Here is a 26,232-nt window from a genome sequence, read left to right on the forward strand (position 1 = left end):
CCCATTAAATGCAGCCACTTCTGTCCCATTAAATGCAGCTACTTGTGTCCCATTAAATGCAGCCACTTGTGCCCCTTATATGCAGCCACTTGTGCCCGTTATATGCAGCCACTTGTGCCCCATCAAATGAGGCCACTCATGCCCATCAAATGCCACCAGTTGTGCCCATCATATGCAGCCACTTGTGCTCCATCAAATGCTCCATCAAATGTAACCACTTGTGTTCCATCAAATGCAGCCACCTGTGCCCCATAAAATGCAGCCACTTGTGCCCCATAAAATGCAGTCACTTGTGCCCCATCAAATGCTGCCTCTTGTGCCCATCAAATGCTGCCACTTGTGCCCATATGCCACCACTCATGTCCATCAAATGCCACCACTCGTGCCCATCAAATGCTGCCACTTGTGCCCGTCAAATGCCACCACTTGTGCCTGTCATATGCAGCCACTTGTGCCTGTCATATGCAGCCACTTGTGCCCCATCAAATGCAGCCACTTGTCCCCGTCATATGCAGCCACTTGTGCCCTATAATATGCAACCACTTGTGCCCCATCAAATGCTGCCACTTGTGCCCGTCAAATGCAGCCACTTGTGCCTGTCATATGCAGCCACTTGTGCCCCATCAAATGCAGCCACTTGTGCCCCATCAAATGCAGCCACTTGTCCCCGTCATATGCAGCCACTTGTGCCCCATAATATGCAACCACTTGTGCCCCATCAAATGCAGCCACTTGTGCCCATCATATGCAGCCACTTGGGCCCATAAAATTCCACCAGCTGTGCCCATCAAATGCAGCCACGTGTTCCCCATGAAATGCAGCCACTCATGCCCATCAAATGTCGCCAGTTGTGCCCATCATATGCCACCATTTTGACCCCCGCCCGCCATCTGTTCAGCACTTACCCCATCTTGGTAGCTGTCCTCCATGCTCCTCCCTCCTTGGTTGGTCCATTTTACTAGGCGTCCAGTCGGAGCGCCTCTGCCTTCAGCCAATCAGGTAACGTGTATTAGACCAACGCTACCTGATTGGTGGAGAGGTTGTTCAGTGTTAGAAAAGCAAATATTAATTTGCTTTAACCACTTGCCGCCTGCCCTATAGCAGATACACGGCGGCAAAGTGGTTTCAAAATCCTGACCGGATCAGGATTTTGAGCCGTTGAGCGCCCCCGGGGGGGGGGGGGGGGCGCACAGCGGCATCATTGTTGCGGGGGTGTCAGTCTAACACCCCGCAACTACGATCTCGGTAAAGAGTCTCCGACGGAGACTCTTTACCACGTGAGCAGCCGTGTCCAATCACTGCTGATCACAGTGTAAATAGGAAGAGCCGTGATCGGCTTTTCCTCGCGTCTGTCAGACACGAGTAGAGGAGAGCCGATCGGCTGCTCCTCTGACAGGGGGGTCTGTGCTGATCGATTATCAGCGCAGCCCCCCGAGGATGCCCACACTGGACCGCCAGGGACGCCCAGCACAAGGTAATCCTCCCTAGACCACCAGGGATGCCAGTCAGTGCCCACAATGGATGCCAATCAGTGCCCATAATTAATGCCAATCAGTGCCCACAATGGGCATCACTGATTGGCATGCATTATTGTTTGGCACTGATTGGCATCCATTAGTACAGTATAATGTAATACAATGCCGCCTATCAATGCCTACTTGTGCCGCCTATCAGTGCCCATCCGTGCCACCTATTAGTGCCCATCCATGGCCATCTGTGCCGCCTATCCATACCCACCCATGCCGCCCATCCATGCCAATCCGTGCCAGCTATCAGTGCTCATCTGTGTCGCCCATCAGTGCCACCCATCATTTCCGCCTATTAGTGCCCATCGGTGCCGCCCATCAGTGCCACATATCAGTGTCCATCAATGCCACCTCATCAGTGCCACGTCATTGGTGCCACCTCATTGGTGCCCTTCAGTGCCGCCTTATCAGTGCCCATCAGTGTAGCTCTAAGTCATGAAATGCTTGTAGTTTCTGGTTTCTTAGGTCACAGAGATGATTGGAGCTGTTCTGCTCTCTGATTGGCTCTATGGTCAGCTGGCGGAACCAATGGCTGCATTCTCAGGTTCCCTGTTGGGACAGGAGAGCCAGAGAAAACCATGGAAGACGGTGGGAGGAGGGGAAACTCCCTCCCACTGCTTGTAAAAACAGTCTAGAGAATAATTAGATGCTAGGATTGCTTTTACATGAAAGCCGTCCACTGGCTGAAAAGAATGATACCAAGATGATACCTAAACCAGCAGGCATCATTCTGGTATAACCACTCAAAGTCCAGCAACATACCAGTACGTTGCTGGTCCTTGTTGGGCATATATTGTCATCTTTTTTTTAATGCAGCCTGTGGACTGAACGAAAAAAAGAGATTGATCGGTGGATATGCCCAGCATTAGAATACCTCCCTTAATGCACCCACTTCTAATGATGGGCATACATGCACCATTTTGTTTTTAACTGTGGTGGTGAAATCACCTCCTACAGCGCTGGACTCACGGCTTTATGTATCATGGGAGCAAATGCTGTTGCTGTCAAGATAAATAAATCAGTGCTGCAGCTGAATGGCCTAAAAAATATAGGCCGAATCATCATGGGGGCATCCACCCCAAATGTTAGAAGAAAATCGCTCCTCAACCCCTGTTGCCCACATGCTTTGGTATATATGCTCTTTTTTTTAACTGTGGTGGTGAAATCACCTCTGACAGCACTGGCTTTATGTATAATGGGAGCAAACGCTGTTGCTGTCAAGATAAATAAATCTGCGCTGCGGTTGAAGGGCGTACCTGAAAACAAAAAAATGGTTAACAATAAAACACAGTAAACTGTAAAGTATAAAAAAAATGACATACCTGAAAAGCAAACATGATAAAACATAATAATAAAACATTGCAGAATACAGTAAAAAAGAGCAGAACAATAGAGAGAGTATAGAGAGAGCGAGAACAATAAAATGACAACTATCTTTTTTTTTTTTTATTATATATATATATATATATATATATATATATATATATATATATATATATATATATATATATATATATATATATATATATATATATATATATATATATATATATATATATATATATTTCACTTTTTTTTTTTACATCTTTTTTTTTTGTAACTGTAATGGTTCCAGGTTCGGGTCTCTCAAAATGCAATTACATCTTGGGAGACCCTGTGAAAGTGTGTCCTAGTCTGTGCAGTGCTGTACCCTACACTAATACTCAACTACTGTATGGTAGCATTCAAGACATTCACCAATGCAAAGACCAGGATTGTCAGGGCAGGAGGGACAATAATAGTGGGTGTCACGCCTATATCTGCGCTTGCTGCAGACATGACATCTTCTTTGGATAGGGGTACTCGGGAGGACATACAGAAAATGCCTCTCATGCAGCCGGCTTACTGCATTTGGATTGGGAAGGTGAGGTGGAGCACCGTCTGGAAACAGAAGGGCTCTGACGATCTCTTGATGAAATTTAAGGAAAGATCCAGTCTGTCCTGAAGCTCTGTATAGCACAAAGCCAATTGAAATAAATAAACTGACACTTTTTTGTACCACATTCTTATTATCCCTCCACTTCACAGCGAGCAAATTATTACACTTGAAGTAGGCTCTCTCCCCCAGCCTAAGATGGGAATCTACAAGCCTCTGAGGTAAGCCCCGGTGATTAGGTTGCACGGTGCCACATGCTCCAATTTGATTATCAAACAAGTGACTAAAAAGTGGTACGCCCGTGTAATAATTGTACACATACAAATGGCACCCCTTTCCGAATAAGGGTGACACCAAGTCCCACACAATCTTGCCAGCGCTCCCTATGTAATTTGGGCAGTTCGGCGGCTCTACGTAGCTATCTTTTCCCTCATAAACCATAAAAATACATGTATCGCCTGTGGCCCTGTCATGGAGCTTATACATCTTGACCCCGTATCTGGAATGCTTGCTAGGAAGATACTGTTTGAAAGACAAGTGGCCAGAAAACTTAATCAGGGACTCATCAACGCAGACAACTTGATGGGGAGTAAACAAGTCTGCAAAATGTTGGTTGAAGTGGTTTATGAGGGGCCGAATTTTGTAGAGCCGATCGTATCCAGGGTCTCCATGAGGGCGACAGAGTTCATTGTTGTTGAAATGCATGAACCGCAAGATCTGCTCGTATCGTGCCCTGGTCACGGAGGCAGAGAACATGGGCATATGGTAAATTGGGTCAGGGGACCAATATGACTGCAACTTAAATTATCAATACGGTTTCCAATCTCTGGCAAGGGAGGACTGGGGATTAGCGGCGATGTATTGACTAGCATACAAATTACTTTGGTCCACAATAGATCTATAGAGCTCTTCGGTGAAAAAACAGTGAATAAAAATCAAGTGACATAAAATCAACTGTTTCCATCTGAATGCCGGGTTGGCCAGTGAATGGGGGAAATACGGGTGCTGCAGAAGTGGTGGATTCCCAATTAGGATTGTCGAATGCAGCAGGAAGGGCACTATGAGCTCGAGGGGCCTGTCTTTCTCTTCTTGGTGGCAGCGGAACACAACTTGTGCTTGCCACCTCGCCAGCTTGAACTGCACTTATGGGACTCACCACCTCACTACATGTTACTGCATGCTGGTTTGACTACAACCAGGGTGTACTAGGCCACTGGTGCTTGCCAGTTCACCAGAAGGATGAGCAGCACTAGAACTTCTCTGCTCCATATGAGAGCCCTGTGATTCTTGCTCCTCAAAAGCAGAAGAATATCGGGGTCTGGTACAACTGACCTTGGCAGCGACCACAACTCCATCGTCAGAGCTATCTGTTCCTGCGGCCTGCCAGGTTGCGTTCTCGGATAAAGGGTCTGGTATCGATTTTTAGGGGGACCCCCACGTCAATTTTTTTTAAATTTGATGCGGGGTTCCCCTTAATATCCATATCAGACCTGAAGGGTCTGGTATGGATATTTAGGGGGACCCCCACATCAATTTTTTTTTACATTTGACACGGGGTTCCCCTTAATATCCATGTCAGACCTGAAGGGCCTGGTAATTGAATTTAGGGGAACCTCCACGCTTTTTTTTTTTTTTTTTTTATATCAATGAATGAATGAATTGTCGGCTAATACAGAGAACACTCATTGAGTGTTCTCTGTATTACGGGGACCCGACAATATAGCCGCAAGTGATTTTAAAAGACTTTTTTTCCTGCACAAATGACACTTTGTGCAGGGACAGTTCTAAGCACCAGAAACATGCGCCCCTTCACAGGCATACTATAGATACCCCCCAGCTACGAAATTTAAAGGAATATTACACTTTTATTGTTTCACTTTAATCATTATTAAAATCACTGCTCCTGAAAAAACAGCCGTTTTTAAAACTTTTTTTTGCATTGATCCATGTCCCCTGGGGCAGGACCCAGGTCCCCAAACACTTTTTAGGACAGTAACTTGCATATTAGCCTTTAAAATGAGCACTTTAGATTGTGAACGTTGGAGTCCCATAGACTTTAATAGGGTTCTAAAGTTCACACGAAGTTTAGGTCTGTTCGCAGGCTCTGGTGAGAACCGAACAGGGGGGTGTTCGGCTCATCCCTACAGATGAGTGATTTCCTCTTCACTATCTGTCAAGCTCAGAAACGTGTAGGCCTCTTCACTAGTGTACCTTCGATTTGCCATTTTGGACTCTAAATTTACTGGTACACTAGTGAGACTCACAGGTAAAAAAGCCCCATGGCTGTCAGCAACTGTAACAAACGCTACCAAAAAAACTGTTAGCGATCGCAGGGATCAGGCCTGACTCTGCGAATGCTGCAGTTATGTGTGTTGCATTTTGTAAGTGACAGTGATCGATCGATACTGCACTTGGGTGGGCTGTGCCGAGCGAAGGGGAAAAAACGCAGGTGCTAGCAGGTATCTGGGCTGATCCCGCTAACACTGCGTTTTTGGGAACCCTAAACTTCTGGAGACACTAGTATAGATCTTTTTTTTTATTTATGTTATCCAGGCACATTTCATAATACAAAAAAATATAAAGTAAACTGCACAACACAGTTTTCCTCTAATCAATACATTATACCCCCTCCCCTCCATACCCACCCTCCCCACCTACCTCTCACCTCGATAAATTCTATTTATATTCCTCCTTGACAACTTATTCCCTCTAGTCTCTACGGGTCATAACCTCAACATACTTCCACGTCTTCTTGAAGCGGGAGTCCGCCGGGACGTTTTTTTTTTTTTTTTAAAAGCCAGCAGCTACAAATACTGCAGCTGCTGACTTTTAAAAGAGTGACACTTACCTGTCCAGCGCGCCCTCGATGTCGGCACCCGAAGCTGATCTCACGATCGTCTCTTGGGTGCTGCCGCCGCCATCTTGGGTATGGGAATCAGGAAGTGGAGCCTTTCGGCTTCATTTCCCGGTTCCCTACTGCGCATGCGCGAGTCGCGCTGCGCAATAAGGATGGACCCGCTGCCTCTGGGATCTGTGTGTTTCCCAGCAGGCAGCGGGGGGACTTTCGGAAAGGGGCTTAATCTACGCCCCTTTCCGCAGAGAGCTATCCCGGAAGTGGGTGCAGATACCTGTACTGTACAGGTACCTGCACCCCCCTCCCCCCTGAAAGGTGCCAATTGTGGCGCCGGAGGGAGGGAGGGTTCCGATGAGCGGAAGGTCCACTTTAGGGTGGACCTCCGCTTTAAACTCTGGCCAACACTCCCAATTATCCATCTCTTTCTTCCTCCCCGCTAGATCTCAGGCTCTCCATATTGTGTGTTCCTTCAATAGCAATAACCCAATCTCGCATTTTAGGGCTTCCTTCATAATTTTTTTGGTTTAAGGCTGTTCTTCCCGCATTAAACAAATAGGGTATTAGTGATTCCCTATATTGTTTCACTGAACCCTCTACTCCACGGAATAGGCATATCCACGGGTCTTCGGATATGACTTTTCCAGTAATTTCCTTTATTAAAGCGGTTATATAGTCTTTTTTTTTACTTTTACCTACAGGTAAGCCTATAATAAAGCTTACCTGTAGGTAAAAAAAATATCTCCTAAACCTGTATGGTTTAGGAGATATTCCCCTCGCAATAAGCCGCTGACTGCAGTGGCGCATGTGCACAGGGGATTCTTGGCTGGAATCCCGGCAGTCGCCGGACCCTGCCGAAAAGAAATCTCCCGCGCATGTGCGGAAGTGACGATATCACTGCTCTGGCCACTCACAGCACCGGAGCCGCGATATCCAGAAGACACGCTGAGGGAACATGTCAGCTTCCTCGGCGTGTATCGGGTGAGATGTCGGGGCCTCGTTCTAAGGTAAGCATTTCATAATGAGCTAGTATGCGGTAGTATAATACTTGCTCATTATGCCATTTCCCTTACAGGTCTGAGAAAAATAAAAATTTCAGTGGGTTTACTACTGCTTTAATTGTAGGACTTCTTTCCAATATTTTTTCATTTTGGGACAAATCCACCACAGGTGGGCCATTGTTCCAACCTCCTTGCAGCCTCTCCAGCACTCTTGAGATTTCTCCAGTTGGTATTTACATACCACCTTGTTTCAAAATTTTTCCGATCTTGTGTTTATATTCAAGTGACCCCAAATCTATTCCCCATTTTTTTAAGAATGGCGGTACCTCCGGTTCTTCGTTTGCCAATAGTATTTTATATAACTGAGAAATATCCTTTTTTGCACTTTCAGCTATAGATAGCCACTCTAATGGTGTTAGTTTATCTCCCGTTCTTGTTGGTTGGGGCAAATTCTCAGCAAAATGCTTCAACTGGAGGTAGCGCCATTCATTTATCACCATTAAATCCGTGTTTTGTTGTAACTCTAAGCCCTTGTACACACGGTCGGACATTTTGTCCTAAACTTGTGTTGCATACACACGGTTGGACAAAGTTGTTGGAAAATCTGATCGTACGTAACGTGATGACATTATTTTGTTACGACGTGACCACGTTCAGGCTAGTAGCCAATAGCTTTGGTCTAGGAATTTGATTTGAACATGCGTGGCACTTTGTCCTTCGGAACTCTCTACACACAATTGGACAAAGTCCGATCGGATCATGTTGTCGGAAAGTTTTATAGCTCAGCTCTAAAACTTTGTCCGTCGGATATTCTGACGGAAACAGTCCGATGGAGCCCACACACACAACACGGTCCGATCGGACATGTTCCGTCGGAATGTCCGACCGTGTGTACAAGGGCTAAAAATGTGTTTATTTTCCCTTTATTAATTATGTCTCTTAATTGTACATTATCTCTTTTTCTCCAATTCCCTCCTATAATCCTTTTCCCAGGTATAAAGTAGTCATTTTCTTTCAAGAAAATTAAGGGTAAATTATATTTCCATTTACCTTGTTTGTGGACCAAATCCCATATTTTAAGTGCATTTCGTGTCATCTCGTGTCTATTTTCTCCTAGTACCCTGTATTGTGAGTGGTTCCATATTACTGTACACTATTTAACCATGCTCCGCACATATTATATTCTATTTTAACCCATCTTTTTTTTACTTTTCTCCCTAACCCACTCCACCAATCGTGATAACACCACTGTGTAAGCTGCTGGCCAATGGCTGTTTATCACCGTTTGTGACGAGCAGTGTTCCTGGGAACACGCCGTCACGGACGTGCACGGGCAGTGCGCTCCCGATCGCATGCATGCGCCGTGATCGGCTGTGACTTCATCACGGCTGATCATGTGGTAAACAGCCATGCCCAATGGCTGTTCACCCCCCTCGGTGGCGAGTGGTGTCTCCGTGACACGCCGCCACCGAAGGAACACTGATGCATGCGCACGATCACGCGCATTCCCTATTTAAATGGGAGGCCGTCATATGACGTCCTCCCAGAACAAGAGCCGCGCCGCCTGGCCATCATATGATGGCTGGCGGGTGGCAATCGGTTAAAGTAAGTGTAGTAAAGCAATAGGCAGCATTTGAAACTTATATGTGATCTTCGGTAGTAAGACCATCTTAACTGTGTTGATTCGCCCAATTCAGGATAGGATTCTCAATGATATTTTTTATTTATTTAATTTTTTATTTCCTCTAATAAAGGGATATAATTTACTTTATATATTTTCTTAAGGGAGGTTGACAACTTTACTCCTAGGAATTTTAATCCCTCCTTCCTTCATGGGAACTGGAATTCCTTTTGCAAACTCTGCTCATCTTGTTTACTTATATTTAAAATCTCGGATTTATTGAGATTAATTTTAAAATTTGATAGTTCTCAGTATTGTTTTAGTGTTTTAAGTAAGTTTGGCATTGTTATCCTAGGGTTGGATATATAGAACAACAAATCGTCGGCAAAAGCCTCTAATTTGTGTTCTTCGTCCCCAATCCTAATACCACCTATATCTGGGCTGGACCAGATCGTTGCGAGGAGGGGTTCAAGGGACAATACGAAAAGTAGAGGGGATAGGAGGGCACCCCTGTCTCGTCCCATTTTTCATTTCAAAGGAGGGGGATAACTCCCCATTAATTTTTATAGCTGCGGTCAGTTGTTTATATAATACTTTGATCCACTGGATCATTCTTGGGCCCAGTCCCATAACATCCAATGTTTTTATCATGAGTCCCCAGTCTACCCTGTCAAAGGCTTTTTCAGCATCTATCGACAGGAATAGACCTGGGGAGCCACCATTTTTTATTTTCTGAAGGAGAAGCAAGATACTCCATTGTCTCTTCCCTCCCTCCCTGGGATAAACCCAACCTGGTCAGGGTGAACTAGATCTTTCATCCTTGTTCTTAAAGCGGTAGTAAACCCGCAATTTTTATTTATTTTTTTAAACCTGCAAAGCAAAAGGCATAATGAGCTAGTATGCACCGCATACTAGCTCATTATGAAATACTTACCTTAGAACGAGGCCCCGACATCTGGCCCGATCCACGCCGAGGGATCCAAAAAGCTCCCTCTGTGTTTCTTCCGGGTATCGCGGCTCCGGCGCTGTGAGTGGCCGGAGCCGCGATATTGTCACTCCCGCGCATGCGCGCGGGAGATTTCATTCCGCCGGCCTGCCACTGCCGGATTTTCAGGCCGAGAATCCCCTTGTGCGCATGCGCCGCTGCAGTCAGCGGCGCATACCGAGGGCAATATCTCCTAAACCGTACAGGTTTAGGAGATATTTTTTTTACCTACAGGTAAGCCTTATTATAGGCTTTCCTGTAGGTAAAAGTTAAAAATTTGAGTATACAACCACTTTAAACTTTTGCATATAATTTCATGTCGGTATTTAGCAGGGATATTGGTCTATAGTTTGAACAGAGTGTTCAGTCTTTCCCTTCCTTCAAAATGACTGTTATCAATGCTGACAGGGCCTCTCTGCTCATTTCATATTCTACTCCCAATCCGTTCATGTATTGACAGAGCCTTGATACCAAAATCTCTTTGTACTTTTTTAGGTAAAAAGTCGAGAACCCATCGGGTCCAGGGCTTATACCCAGAGGAGATTCTTGTAATGCTTTGTTAATTTCCTCCTCAGTTATGGGTTTATCTAACATATCCCTATCACTCTTGGATATTTGGGGGAGCCCCGCTCTTTCTAAGAACTTTTTTTATTTTGCCTGTTCTGTCTTTATCCCGTTGCTCCTTATTTACTGAATACAATGCCCCTTAGTAGCACTTAAACACATCCACTATCTCCTTTGTCTTATATACCATCCCCCCATGTTTATTTTGGATCTTTTCTATGTAATTTATTGATTTGTTTTCTTTTTTAACCTCCTGGCTAGGTGTTTATTCAGTTTATTTCCCCATTGATATCTATCTTTTAATATAATAATATTATATTTTAATATTCTATTGAATATCCTTTCATTTCTTGTGCCATGAGATCTTTTAATTCCTCCCTCTTTATTACCAATAAGTGAAATGTCTCCTGGTGTTGTCCTTTATAATTTTTATGTACTTGTTCTAATCTATGTATTTCATCTATTAATAGTTTCATATTTTTGGTTCTCTCTTTTTTTCCCCCTGCCCCTATAGAGATAAGAATACCCCTGATATAGGCCTTTTGAACTATTTCTGCATCTTTCTTGTCTTGTAATAATGCTTAATTTAGTCGCCAATTATAAGGTGGTCTTTGTACAATAAACACCATTGTGTACTTAAAAGGGGTATGCCTGTACCCATGTATTCTGAACTGTGCAGGCTAATGCTAATATGCTAATATCTGAGCGTATGAACAAGCGTCTGTTAGTACACCCAGATTTATGCTGGTATGTGCAGATACTGTATATGCAGGTGTTTATATTGATTGAAGTTGCAAACAAGGAGACCAGCAAGTTTAAAGTTCACACACGTGCCCTAGCGCATGTTATATAAGGTAAGCACTTATGCTGCGTACACACGACCGGACTTTCCAGCAGACTTGGTCCGGCGGACCGGAGTCCGTCAGACAATTCGATCGCGTGTGGGCTCCAGCAGACTTTTTTTTCCCAATAATCCGACGGACCTAGAAATAAAACGTTTCAAATCTATCCAATGGACTCAAGTCCGACGGACTAAAAATCTGGAAAACCGTTTGTCTGTCTGCTAGTCCGACAGACCAAATACAATGCAAGGGCAGCTATTGGCTACTGGCTATTAAACTTCCTTGTTTAGTCCCGTTTGAAAAGTAAAAAGGACTTTCAAACGTACTTAGTCCAGTCATGTGTAGCCAAGTCTGTTTCATTCAGAAAATCCAGCGGACCTCCGTGGAAAGTCCGTCAGGAAGACCGTCCGACCTAGTCCGTCGAAAAGTCCAGTCGAGTGTACGCGGCATTAGACTACCAATTGCACAGACAAGCTGTTGTACAGACAAGTTAGTTCATGGAGAGGAAAATATCCTTATGATCGTCCCAAACTCAGATATACAGGCCCAAGGAATATAAGAAAGCAGAAATTTATTGGTTTATGCAAATATTTTCAGATGTATCCAGGTGTATGCAGGTTTACGCTGGCCTCTACAGATATAATTAATTCATCTTTGCGGTCATATACAGATAAGTACTAGTATTAGAGGATTTCAACTGGTATGTGCAGGTAGATGCAGCTATTACAGCTCAGGGCTGGACTGGGACAAAAATTTGGCCCTGGACTTCATCCAGACCGGCCCACTTTAATTTTGCAAACAAGCACAAAAACAGTATATAAAACTATACGCAATTGTGCAAAAAAAAAAAAAAAAACATAAGTAGTATAACATAAGGAGTCCTCACTAACCTCTTTTATTATTTCACTTATTCTCCTCTGTATTTTTCTGATCTTTCTCACATCACTGCGTGAAGTTGAAGGCGAAATCGGCCCACTGAGCCATCGGCCCACCGGGAAACTCCCGGTAGTCCCAATGGCCAGTACATGCCTGTTACAGCTATTACAGCTATTACAAATATACTCTGTTTTATACTAGTAAATTTTAGTAAATTCAGGTATATGCTGTGGCGCACTCCAATACTGTTCAAGATGTAAATAGGTATATTCAGATATTTGATATATGCAGGTATGCAGGTATATACTTGTATTTGCAAATATATGCAGATTTCTAATAAATAATGTATACAGAGTTTTTACTGCCGCCTATAGACAACTGCAGACTTGCATCAATCACTTGTAGGTATATGCTGGTATATGCAAATATAAGCTAGTTTTAGCACAGTTCATACCGTAGCTCAATTGCAATAGTACCTTGCTGCATATGCTTCCTCTTTTCCGTCCTTATATCACTTATATAGTGATCACTGGTGAAAGGGTTAACTAGGGGGCAATCAGGGAGTTAAACCTTTATTAGGGGGTTACTGTTATTAGGTAGTATATGGGGGTACCTGACGCTATAAAAAGCTGACGGTGAACCTAAATACCTACCTGGTTAACCAGCGTCACCTGTGACACTAATACGGCGATCAGAAAAAAGATTGCTTAGTGACACTGGCGATAGGGGATGAAAGGGTTAACTGGGGGGGGGGGTTTGATCAAGGGGTTAAACCTTTATTAGGGGGGTTAGGGGAGTACCCTAGACCTAGAATGTACAGGGATAGGGACAATTGTAGACACTCACACTGGATGGACTGGTGTCTTTATTCAACCTTACTTACTATGCAACTATGATATGGCTATGCCTTTCTAGACAAACCTATAAAGATTTCACCTTCCTTCTGTTTCAGGGGACCAATAGAATGTTCAAATCATTCAGAAAAGTTTATAGAATCATTATATGTTGTACAGTTATCGTGGTGTTCAGCTACATCATTTATCTACGCTTCAGTCAGGTAGGTTCCTTGTTGTAGACCTCACACTTTAAATTGTGTCTGTAGATACGACTAAGTGAGTAACAGTAGAAATGTTGATCATTTCCCATCAGCTTTCCAACTTTCATTTTTTCAATGTAAAAATCCATCTGTTATCTGCCTGTGGAAACACTGAATACATTGCCCCAATAACGGAAAACAAACCCATTGACCAACGAATAACTGAGATAATGACTACGATAAACTGTACAATCTCCCAAAAGCATACCATGTATTTAAATGAAACCACCAGTGCACTGGATAGCACAGCAAAAATAATGAACTATAAACCTAATTATTGTGTTGGAGACACCTTGATTGTTCAAGTTGAGATGTTCAATTACTTGGGAAGAAGAAAAACGTATGGAGGAGACTTCTTACAAGCCCGGATCTTTTCACCAAATCTTAAAGCTGGGGCTTCTGGAAGAATCGAGGACTTCAATAATGGATCTTACAATATTTATTTTACATTATTTTGGGAAGGAAAAATACAAATATCTATTCTCCTAATGCATCCCAGTGAAGGGGTAGCTCTATTGTGGAAAGCAAGAAATATGGGATACAATTATATCAGCTACACAGGAAAATTCCTTAATAAAAGCCAGGAAGTGCATACAGAATGTGGATTGTCTTTGAATTCCCAACAAGAAAAATGTGAATATACAGACAGGAAAAATAGAGAAGTTTTCTACTGTATCAAGTTACCAGCAGTGCCTTGTGAGGCTTTCATTGAATTAAAAAGTGGGAACACACCTTATACATATCTCACCAACGTGAGCAAGACTCTTTTTTTCAAGTAAGCATTTCCTAAGATTACTTTTTTATTACTGAGATACTTTGCATTTTAGTTAAAGAAGTCCCAAGTCTGTTTATACAAGATGTTCCTAAATATTAAAGGGGTTGTAAACCTTTAAGGTTTTTCACCTCAATGCATTCTATGTATTGAGGTGTAAAAGCTCCTGTAATGCTGCATCTCCTCCAAGCCCCCGTTTTACTTACCTGTACCCCCTCTATCTCATCAAAAAGCTAGTGTCTCTGGTCTTGATTGAATGGATTGATAGTAGCACAACCATTGGCTCATGCTGCTGTCAATCAAATCCAATGACCCAGGCGCCGGGGGGCGAGGCCGAGTCATACATTCGGCTTCTATGGACACCAAATGAATAATTTGGGAGTGCGCCCACAAGGTAAACCCCAGCGCTTCTCCTAGGGGGAGGAACCGTGAGAGCCGCCGAGGGACCCCAGAAGAGGATGTGCAAAACGAGCTGCAAGCTTTAGTGTCACTTTAAGATATATCTATGTTTTGAAAGGAGAATCATTTATTGAAAGTAAAATTTCGTCTTAGGCTGGTTTATGTAAACCTATTACAAGACTGGGCAGTGGGCAATTCAAACTGACTTTAAAGTGAACCTGTGACAAGTCTACTGACAGTCAAATATTTATATAGTCCCACCAATCCGCCAATGAGCTTTAACCACTTAGCGACCACCCCACATACATTTACTGCGGCAGGGCAGCTGCTCTGTGCCAGATCACATACCTAGTACGTGATCTGACACTTCCAGGTCTGGGACACACGCGCGCACTGCCGCCGACCCGCTCCCACTGTGATTGGTCACAGCGGGAACCAATCAGAACGCGATGTCCACCAGGACCTGACGATCATTTGGGACACAAGAAGAATGGCAGTCTGCCTATGTAAACAAGGCAGATTGCCATTCTATCAGCGGGGAAGGCTTTGATCCTGTGTTTCTGCAAAGCAGGAACATGGATCTTTGCCTTACCTTAGTCAAAGCACCTCCCCCACAGCGAGTAAGCACAACCTAGGCATACATTTAACCTTTTGATCGCCTCTGAAGTTAACCCCTTCCCTGCCAGTGTCATTAGTACAGATATTTTTTAGGACTGATCACTGTATTAGTGTCACTGGTCCCCAAGAAGTGTCAGAAGTGTCAGATGTCCGATTTGCCTGTGGCAGTCCCACTATATTGTCACCCCCAATACTAGTAAAAAAAGAAAAAAAAAATGTCCCATAGTTTGCAGACGCTATAATCTTTGCGCAATTATTTTTTTAGCAGAATACATATTGGCCTAATTTGATGAAGACATTTGGTTTTTTATGTTTTATAGCAGAAAGTAAAATAATATAGTTAAAAAAAAAATAGTAATTATAGCACAAAAAAAAAAAAAATCTGCAGAGGGGATCAAATACCATCAAAAGAGAGCTCTATTTGTGGGGGAAAAAGGACCAAAATGTTATTTGGGTACAGGGTCGCACAAACTTACAATTGTCAGTTAAAATAACACAGTGCTGTATTACAAAAAATGGACTGGTCATGAAAGGGGTAAAACCTTCCAGTCAAGTGGTTAAACAAATCATGGACCAATGTAGCTGCAGGTGCACTGGAACAACTCATCCTCAAATTTACAGCAGTACTAATGACATATTTTAAGGAATTATTTCTCACCAGCTCAGCTCTCACCTAAACCCCTTCTCAGAACACCTGTTTGCACTTACTGTACATGTTAGAAAACTGTTGACACCCTGCCAAGAAAGGGGTGTTGTTGAGCTGAGCTTCCAGAAGAACCACTTCAACTTCAGCACCTATGTTGTAAATATTAAGGATTAAGTGCTCCACATAGGCTGCAGCTACAGAGGTCAGTAAGGGCTGACCCTGAAACTCATTTACGTTTTGATGAAAATATTTAAAAAAGTGAATAACCATAACCCTGCCAAAGGTTCACTTTAAAAATGGTATCTTAAAATGATTACTAAATCAAGGTATCTGATGCTACAATACAATGTTAAAGTGATGCTAATGGTTTAAAGAATAAAATTCTATTCACTTATTTGTAACTCAGAAAGTACCTTCCATTTTTCTTACTGTGATCTGACTTCCTGTTAGCCCTTGTACACACGGTCGGACATTCCAATGGAAAATGTCCGATCGGAAAGTGTTGTCGGATAATCTGACTGTGTGTGGACTCCATCGGAACTGTTTCCGTCGGAATATCCGACGGACAAAGCTTTACAGCTGGGCTATAAAACTTTCCAACAACATGATCCGATCGGACTTTGTCCAATTGTGTGTAGAGAATTCCGATCAGACAAAGTGCCACGCATGCTCAGATCAAATTCCTAGATCAAAGCTATTGGCTACTAGCCTGAACGTAGTCCCGTCGTAAGGAAATAACGTCATCATGTTACGTACAATCGGATTTTCCGACAACTTTGTCCGACCGTGTGTATGCAACACAAGTTTCGGACAAAATCCGTCAGACAAAATCTGACAGTGGACCCGGCACATCACGGATCACCGTAAACGGCCGCTCATCGCGGCTGATTACCACGCGATCGCTCCGTCAAATTACGGAGTGATCACTTGTAAACAAACCGGCGTCATGTTATGACGCCGGTTCCTCCCTCCCCCTCTCTGTACCGATCCGTACAGCAGAGGGGGAAGAGATCGGTGTCAGCAGCGCTGTGGGCTGCATCTGCAGTGCCCACATCGCTGCTCACCAAAATTTAACCCCTCAATTCCCTGCCATTACTCTGCAATACTCTGCAATACCCTGCAACACTCTGCAATACCCTGCAACACCCGCCAATACCCTGCAACACTCTGCAATGCTCTGCAACACCCGCCAATACCCTGCAAAACTCTGCAATGCTCTGCAACACCCGCCAATACCCTGCAATGCTCTGCAACACCCGCCAATACCCTGCAACACTCTGCAACACCCGCCAATAACCTGCAACACTCTGCAATGCTCTGCAACAACCGCCAATACCCTGCAATGCTCTGCAACACCTGGCAATACCCTGAAACACTCTGCGATGCTCTGCAACACCTGCCAATACCCTGCAATGCTCTGCAACACTCTGCAACACCCGCCAATACCCTGCAATGCTCTGCAACACCTGCCAATACCCTGCAACACTCTGCAATGCTCTGCCACACCCGCAAATACCCTGCAACACTCTGCAATGCTCTGCAACACCCGGCAATACCCTGCAATGCTCTGCAACACCCGCCAATACCCTGCAATGCTCTGCAACGCAATACTCCGCAATGCCATACTCTGAGATACCCAGTCATACTCTGAGATACCCAGCCATACCCAGCCATAGTCGGTGATACCCTGCAATACCCAGCCATAGACATCCCCCCTTCCGCCGCCCTCCGGTGCTTCTACCGACTCGCCAATACGATCAAAGCCAGAATCTTTTTTTTTTTTTTTCCAGACTTCCCAGCTTAGAGATGAGATGTGGGGTCTTATTGACCCCATATCTCACTGTAAAGAGGACCTGTCATGCCATATTCCTATTACAAGGGATGTTTACATTCCTTGTAATAGGAATAAAAGTGTTTAAAAAATTTATTTTTGGGGAAAAAAATGTCAAACTAAAATAAATAAAGTAAAATGAACAATACATTTTTTTTAAAGCGCCCCTGTCCCCATGTGCTCGCATGCAGAAGCGAACGCATACATAAGTCCCGCCCACATATGAAAACAGTGTTCAAACCACACATGTGAGGCATCGCTGCGAACGTTAGAGCGAGAGCAATAATTCTAGCCCTAGACCTTCTCTGTAACTCAAAACATATAACCAGTAAAAAAAATTGAAATCGTCGCCTATGGGGATTTTTAAGTAGCGACGTTTAGCGCCATTCCACAAGCGTGTGCAATTTTGAAGAGTGACATGTTAGGTATCTATTTACTCAGCGCAACTTCATCTTTCACATTATGCAAAAATTGGGCTAACTTTACTGTGTTTTTTTTTTTAAGCACAAAACTGTTTTTTTTTCCAAAAAAAAGCATTCGAAAAATTGCTGCGCAAATAACGTGCGAGATAAAAAGTTGCAACAACCACCATTGTATTCTCCAGGGTATTTGCTAAAAAAATATATATAATGTTTTGGGGTTCTATGTAATTTTCTAGCAAATAAATGATGTTTTTTTCACATGTAGGAGAGAAATGTCAGAATTGTCCTGGGTGCTCCAGAAAGCCTGATGGCGCTCCCTGCATGTTGGGCCTCTGTATGTGGCCACACTGTGTAAAAATCTCACACATGTGGTATCGCCGTACTCGGGAGTAATAGCAGAATGTGTTTTGGGGTGTAATTTGTGGTATGCATATGCTGTGTGTGAGAAATAAACTGATAATATGACAATTTTGTGAAAAAAAAGTAAAAAAAATCTTGATTTTGCAAAGAATTGTGGGAAAAATGACAACTTCAAAAAACTCATCATGCCTCTTACTAAATACCTTGGAATGTCTTCTTTCCAAAAAGGGGTCATTTGGGGGGTATTTGTACTTTTCTGGCATGTTAGGGTCTCAAGAATTGAAATAGGCCACCAGTACTTCAGGTGTGATCAATTTTCAGATATTGGCACCATAGCTTGTGGACTCTATAACTTTCACAAAGACCAAATAATATCCACCAATTTGTACTTATTTTTACCAAAGATATGTAGTAGTATAAATTTTGGCCAAAATTTATGAAGAAAAAATTACTAATCTGCTAAATTTTATAACAGAAACAAAGAAAAATTCATTTTTTTACAGAATTTTCAGTATTTTTTCTTTTGTAGCACAAAAAATAAAAAACCCAGCGGTGATTAAATACCATCAAAAGAAAGCTCCATTTGTGTGAAAAAAAGGACAAAAATGTCATATAGGTCCAGTGTTGCATGACTGAGTAATTGTCATTCAAAATGTGAGAGCACCGAAAGCTGAAAATTGGTCTGGTTATTAAGGGTGTTTAAGTGCCCAGTGTTCAAGTGGTTAAAGAATAAGTTAACTTTTTGGAAAATCATAAATGTTCCACTCTAAAAACACACAAGACTGATGCGCCCTGTTTTGTCTTTTTTGCAAAATAGTGTTTTTGGATCACCCTTGCCTCAGGAAGGCTGTCTGGACTTGATACCTGAAGTTGAGAACATCTACCAGCAATATTGGCACCATACTTGAGCAAAGACAGTCTGTTGTTTTTCTTCATATCAAAGGATCTGCCCGAACCAGCTTCTGAAGAAGATCTTTTTAGTATATCTTTAATAGGGATGAGCCGAACACCCCCCGCTTCGGTTCGCACCAGAACTTGCGAACGACCCCCACGTTCGGTACGAACGTTAGAACCCCATTGAAGTCTATGGGACTCGAACGTTCGAATTGGAAAGTGCTAATTTTAACGGCTAATATGCAAGATAGTGTCCTAAAAAGGGTTTGGGGACCTGCCTCCTGCCTCAGGGGACATGGGTCACTGCAAAAAAAAGTTTTAAAAACTGCCGTTTTGGCGGGAGCACTGATTTTAATGACGATTAAAGTGAAAAAAAAAAAGGTGAAATATTCCTTTAAATATGGTGCCTGGGGGGTGTCTGTAGTATGCCTGTGAAGTGCCACGTGTTTCCCGTGTTTAGAACAGTCCCTGCACAAAATGACATTAAACGGAAATAACACCATTTAAAACTGCTTGCGGTTTTAATGTTATATCTGGTTCCTGCAATAAGGTTGAAAATCATTGAGAAACATGGCATGGGTAGCCCTCCCTGCCCATTACCAGCCTTTTTGGGTCTTGTACGCATATTAAGGGGAACCCCGTACCCATATTAAAAAAAGGAAATGCGTGTGGCCCCCAGGCCCTATATACTCAGAACAGCAGTATACAGGCGGTGCAAACAAGACAGGGACTGTGTAGGTTTGTTGTGTTAAGTTGAATCTGTTTGTCATTTTCAACCGGTACATTTTTAAAGTGTAGCTCCAGTCAAAAAAACGATTTTTAAGCTTTTTGGAAAACATAGGGAAGGGTTATCACCCCTGTATAATTTGTTTTGTCGTCCATCTTTTTTCATCTCACTTGCTGCTGTCTCCTTGCGTTTGCAAGTAGGAGATGTTTGTAAGTTGGATGTTTGAAAGTAGGGGCCTGCCCTATATTATAGCGGTATGTACTAGACATGTGCAGACTAGAATATTTCGTTTCGTTTTTTCGTTTTCGTCCGTAAATTTTATTTATTTAGTTACTCCCGAAATTCGTTTTTATTTATTTCGTTTTTCGTGCAAAAATTGCATTCGTCCGAAAATCCACATGAATTACGGTCGAATCTGTCTTGGAAGGCTTATGGTATCTGTCGAATGGATAAAGAAGATTCGATGGAGCTGCTAAACTATATAGCCTATAGGCGGAGCATTCGATTGCCGAAATGTACGATTGCAGTGTCGTATAGTTGCGACGATCCCGTCGAATATTATTATAAACGTGCAACGATCCCGTCGAATATTATTATAAACGTGCAACGATCCCGTCGAATATTATTATAAACGTGCAACGATCCCGTCGAATATTATCATTATTTTTTTTTTATTTACTTCCCCCACCCAATTCCAGTATCGTTTCTCTCTGTCGATTCTGTTCTCTCTATGTCGAATATTTACTCTCTGTCGAAGCTTTTCTATATAATAGGACTAATAGAGGTAAACGAAACTTAGGCACATTCGACCACAGGTTCAATAGACATATGGAGTCACGTCGAATCTCCTATTCTATATCGAACGGTCACTTCGAATCTCCTATTCTATATCGAACTGTTGTAACAACGAAAACGAAAAAAAGCATTTATTTATGTCGGATCTTTCGTTTTTCGGAATCTGCACTTTCGTTATCGTTTGTCAAAACGAAAATGAAAATACCTGAAATTCGGACGAAAATGCATTCGGACGAAAACGAATGCACATGTCTAGTATGTACTGGGTACAGAGCACGCAGACAGCACGCACTATCTCCTAACACTACTGACTGCAAGCTCTATTATTAACCACTTGACCACTGGGCACTTAAACACCCTTAATAACCAGACCAATTTTCAGCTTTCGGTGCCCTCACATTTTGAATGACAATTACTCAGTCATGCAACACTGGACCTATAGGAAATGTTTGTCCTTTTTTCACACAAATAGAGCTTTCTTTTGGTGGTATTTAATCACCTCTCAGTTTTTTATTTTTTGTGCTATAAAAGAAAAAAGACCGAAAATTCTGCGAAAAAATGAATTTTTCTTCGTTTCTGTTATAAAATTTAGCAGATTAGTCATTTTTTCTTCATAAATTTTGGCCAAAATTCATACTACTACATATCTTTGGTAAAAATAAGTACAAATTGGTGGATATTATTTGGTCTTTGTGAAAGTTATAGAGTCCACAAGCTATGGTGCCAATATCTGAAAATTGATCACACCTGAAGTACTGACGGCCTATTTCCTTTTTTTTTTTTTTTCCACAAAATTGTCATATTATCAGGTTATTTCTCACACACAGCATATGCATACCACAAATTACACCCCACAACACATTCTGCTATTACTCCCGAGTACGGCGATACCACATGTGTGAGACTTTTACACAGCGTGGCCACATACAGAGGCCCAACATGCAGGGAGCGCCATCAGGCGTTCTGGAGCACCCAGGCCAATTCTGACATTTCTCTCCTACATGTAAAAATCATTATTTATTTGCTAGAAAATTACAGAGAACCCCAAAACATTATATATATATTTTTTTTTAGCAAAGACCCTGGAGAATACAATGGTGGTCGTTGCAAAATTTTATCTCACACGGTATTTGCACAGCAATTTTTCAAACGCGTTTTTTTGGGGGAAAAAACAGTTTTGTGGTTAAAAAACAAACAAAAAAAACAGTAAAGTTAGCCCAATGTTTGCATAAAGTGAAAGATGAAGTTATGCTGAGTAAATAGATATCAAACATGTCACTCTTCAAAATTGCACATGCCCGTGGAATGGCGCCAAACGTCGCTACTTAAAAAATCCCCATAGGCGACGCTTTAAATTTTTTTTTACTGGTTACATGTTTTGAGTTGCAGAGGAGGTCTAGGACTAGAATTATTGCTCTCGCTCTAACATTCTCGGCGATACCTCACATGTGTGGCACATGCGAGCACATGGGGACATGGGCGCTTTAATTTTTATTTTATTTTTTTATTGTTCATTTTACTTTATTTATTTTAGTTTGACATTTTTTTCCCCAAAAATATATTTTTGATCACTTTTATTCCTATTACAAGAAATGTAAACATCCCTTGTAATAGGAATATGGGGTGACAGGTCCTCTTTACAGTGAAATCTGGGGGGTCAATATGACCCCACATCTCACCTCTAGGCTGGGAAGCCTGAAATAAAAAATAAAAAAAAGATTCTGGCTTTGATCGTACTGGCGAGTTGGTAGAAGCACCGGAGGGCGGTGAGGGGTGGGGGGCGTCTATGGCTGGGTATTTCAGGGTATCAACGAGTATGGCTGGGTATCTCCGAGTATGGCTGGGTATGGCAATTTATGGCAGGGTATTACAGAGTATTGGCGGGGTATTGGCGGGGTACTACAGAGTAATAGCAGGGTACTGCAGAGTATTGGGGGGTACTACAGAGTAATGGCAGGGTACTGCAGAGTATTGGGGGTACTGCAGAGTAATGGGGGTTACTGCAGAGTAATGGGGGGTACTGCAGAGTAATGGCAGGGTAGTGCAGAGTAATGGGGGGTACTGCAGAGTAATGGCAGGGTACTGCAGAGTAATGGGGGGTACTGCAGAGTAATGGCAGGGTACTGCAGAGTAATGGCAGGGTACTGCACTGCAGAGTAATGGCGGGGTACTGCAGAGTAATGGCGGGGTACTGCAGAGTAATGGCAGGGTACTGCAGAGTATGCACTGGTATTGCAGAGTATTGGCAGGGAATTGAGGGGTTAAATTCGGTGAGCAGCGATGTGGGCACTGCAGATGCAGCCCACATCGCTGCTGACACCGATCTCTTTCCCCTCCGCTGTACCGATCGGTACAGAGAGGGGAGGGAGGAACCGGCGTCATAACATGACGCCGGTTTGTTTACAAGTGATCACTCCGTCATTTGACAGAGCGATCACGTGGTAAACGGCCGCTATGAGCGGCCGTTTACCGTGATCCATGATGCGCCGGGTCCTGTGGACCCGGCGGTCACGGATGCTCTCGAGTGCGCGCCCCAGGGGGCGCGCGAGAGCAGAATTCTGGGAGGCCGTTAATTAACGGCCTCTCTGAGTTAAACAACCACCCTGAAGCCGTTAATCGGCAATGGGCAGTTGTTAAGTGGTTAAAGCTAGATCACTAGCTATATAGGTGAGGTGAATATAGTGTAGTGGTGTATACTGCAGTCAGGGCACAGACAACAACCACTACACAGCAGCAAGATAGGAAATCAGCCAAAAACGTTTGGTGTGTAACTGTGTTGAAGGTACACAGAACACCCACTGCTTCAGATGCTAACTAACACACTACACGAGGCCGCCTCAAAGGCGGCCTTATATAGTGTGGGGCGTGCACTACACAGCCTGAGCTATGATTGGCCACAGGCAGGATGCCTGTGGCCAATCATGGCTCTCCTCGCTGCCGGCGCTGCAATTGGCCAAGCATGCGGGGTCACAGTGCATGCTTGGCCAATCATGGGGCAGCAATGCACTGCGCCAACGCAGTGCATTATGGTCCGCGCGCGCGTCACTCGAATTTTGACGCGAACGGCTCAAACGTTCGGAATTCGCCGAACGGCCGAACAGCCAATGTTCGAGTCGAACGTACGTTCGACTCGAACACGAAGCTCATCCCTAATCTTTAATTAAATCAGCATTTGACAAGCTTTGAGAAAAGTGGAATCTTTGAAATGCCAACCCAACCTCAGCTGTATTTTGGAGAGGCTATGGGCTCCGAGGCACCTTCCTACATATTTGGTGGGAGTGCCCGGTGCTGCGGGTTTCTGGCAAGATATTAGGCAGCAGATAAAAAACCATTACAGATGTAGACCTGCCAGACTCACCCATGGTGTTCCTGTTGCATGTGCCGTCCACTCCTCTACGTATCTACAGTAAATCAGTTCTCCCACACCTTCTGAACTCCGCCCGGCGGCTAATCCCTATACACTGGAAGTCGACCCAGGTTCCAGGTCGACCCAAATGGGTACGTTTACTAAATTCTATAATGGCGGTGGAGGAGTGGATGGCAAAATGCAGGGACAGGTACGATAAATGTTATGCTATTTGGGCCACATGGTTACATTATACATCTTACATAACTCCGAGAGCACCTGTAGCCATCCAGACACAAGCAGCCGAATAGGTCATATGTGAGTGAATAGGCTGCGACCAAACAATTCCATTGTCTCAAAAATCCCGATACCGGCTGATGACCCAAACCTACTACCGCTACACTAAGTGATTAACCTTTGATGTGCCCACCACTTCCCCATCCCCCTCTCCCATTAGCTACTTCGGGTCATGCAAGCGGAAACAGGTGAAATGTTATATTTTGCATTTAAAGCATAACTTTGTATAGCAATAAAGGTCCCTGCATCGTGAACTCCCCCATAATGGGGGAACAACTTGATGATGTCATATGAGGCGTACTTACTTTATGTTGTTCTTTTTGAGACCTTTGTACTGCATGTCACCCAAAGTCCCCCCCCCCCCCAATGTCCGTCCCCTTTTCGTTTCATGTAACTGTTGTGTTGCACTATATTTTTTCTTCTGACAAAATAAAATAAAGATTTTATAAAAAATCTTTGTGGTTATCATTTAGTAAAGTCTATTTGTTCCAAATTTGAGTTTTAAAAGAAAATTCAATTTTGAAATACTTTTGAATGACATTTGTTAAGCCGTTAAATGCACTGAGAATTTTTGTAAGAAGGAAGTAAAGGTCACAGGTCAGTACGTATACTGAGTAGAAACCAGTGTGCAAGGAAGAAAGCACTAAACACATTATTCAAGGTACAATAGCTGTTTTTTTTTTTTAAAGTCATATTCATTTAAAGCCAATAGGTTGGGTTGGGGTTTCAAAGATTCCACTTTTATCAAGGCTTGTCAAATGCTGATTTAATTAAAGATAAAATCGAAGAATTTTCTTCAGAAGGCGGTTTAGGCAGATCCTTTGATATGAAGAAAAACAACTGTCTTATGCGCTCAAGTATGGTGCCAATATTGCAGGTAGATGCTCTCTATCTCAGGTATCTCAAGTCCAGACAGCCTTCCTCAGGCAAGGGTGATCCAAAATTACTATATGCAAAAAGACAAAAGAGGGCGCATTTGTCTTGTGCGTTAATCAAAACACCATTTATTTAGAAGATTAAAATGGTAATTATACTCACAAAGGACCACTACACTGACCTACCTGTCCATTACACTGACCTACCTGTCCACTACACTGACCTCTACACTGACCTACCTGCCCACTACACTGAGCCACCTGACCACTATAACCTACCTGACCTCTACCCTGACCCACTACACTGACTTCTCTGTCCCCTGCACTGACCTACCTGACCACTACACTCCTTCCTGCACTACTCACACTACTGACTACTCCCCCACACAAACATAAGGTAGATTGGTGTATTTCAATCACCACTCCAGGCCAGGACTCCATGAAGATCATCTATAGTCAGATGACTGCTATCCCCGCAGGCCGGTGTTGTGTCGAGAATGGTTTCCCTGTCAAAATCTGTTCCCCCTGACTCTTGGCAGAGATTGGAACGCCGCCTATCCAGCCTCTGCACTGCGGCTCCTCCTTCTCTACCCCGAATGCAAATCACACTTCTACCGTCCCCTCCCCCGTGTGCGTCCCCTGTACAATATTATTAGTCCTTCCACACACACACGTATATATATTTTTACTCCTTCCATATATTCTCTCTCTCTCTCTTACAACATTATTACACCTTCCACATTATATATATATATATATATATATATATATATATATATATATATATATATATATATTACAATATTATTACGCCTTCCATATATATAAAAATATCTATATGTATTAGTCCATCCACACTGTCAGGTCACCTTGAGGCGAGGTGACAGATGCACATCGTAGGAATCAGAAGTGCACCGCAAGGTTGTGGACCCTACGGCTTACTGCTGCGGACGGGAGACAGGTCCCACCGGGG

At 43.2% G+C, this 26,232-nt stretch overlaps 1 protein-coding gene across 2 annotated transcripts in view; it reads left to right on the forward strand.

Moving 5' to 3' along the window:
* Positions 1 to 26,232, forward strand: part of LOC143935833 (NXPE family member 1-like) — a 164,203-nt gene that overhangs the window by 50,522 nt on the left and 87,449 nt on the right. For both annotated transcript variants that reach the window (XM_077459949.1, XM_077459950.1), the window contains exons 2-3: positions 13,134 to 13,238; positions 13,331 to 14,052. In XM_077459949.1, coding sequence (XP_077316075.1) covers positions 13,146 to 13,238; positions 13,331 to 14,052 — 815 coding nt within the window. In that variant the 5' untranslated portion in view covers positions 13,134 to 13,145. The remainder of the gene's footprint in view (positions 1 to 13,133; positions 13,239 to 13,330; positions 14,053 to 26,232) is intronic.

The sequence above is a fragment of the Lithobates pipiens genome, unplaced genomic scaffold, assembly GCF_037356315.1.
Source record: "Lithobates pipiens isolate NorthernLeopardFrog02 unplaced genomic scaffold, aLitPip1_a1.2 Scaffold_28, whole genome shotgun sequence".
NCBI lineage: Eukaryota > Metazoa > Chordata > Amphibia > Anura > Ranidae > Lithobates > Lithobates pipiens.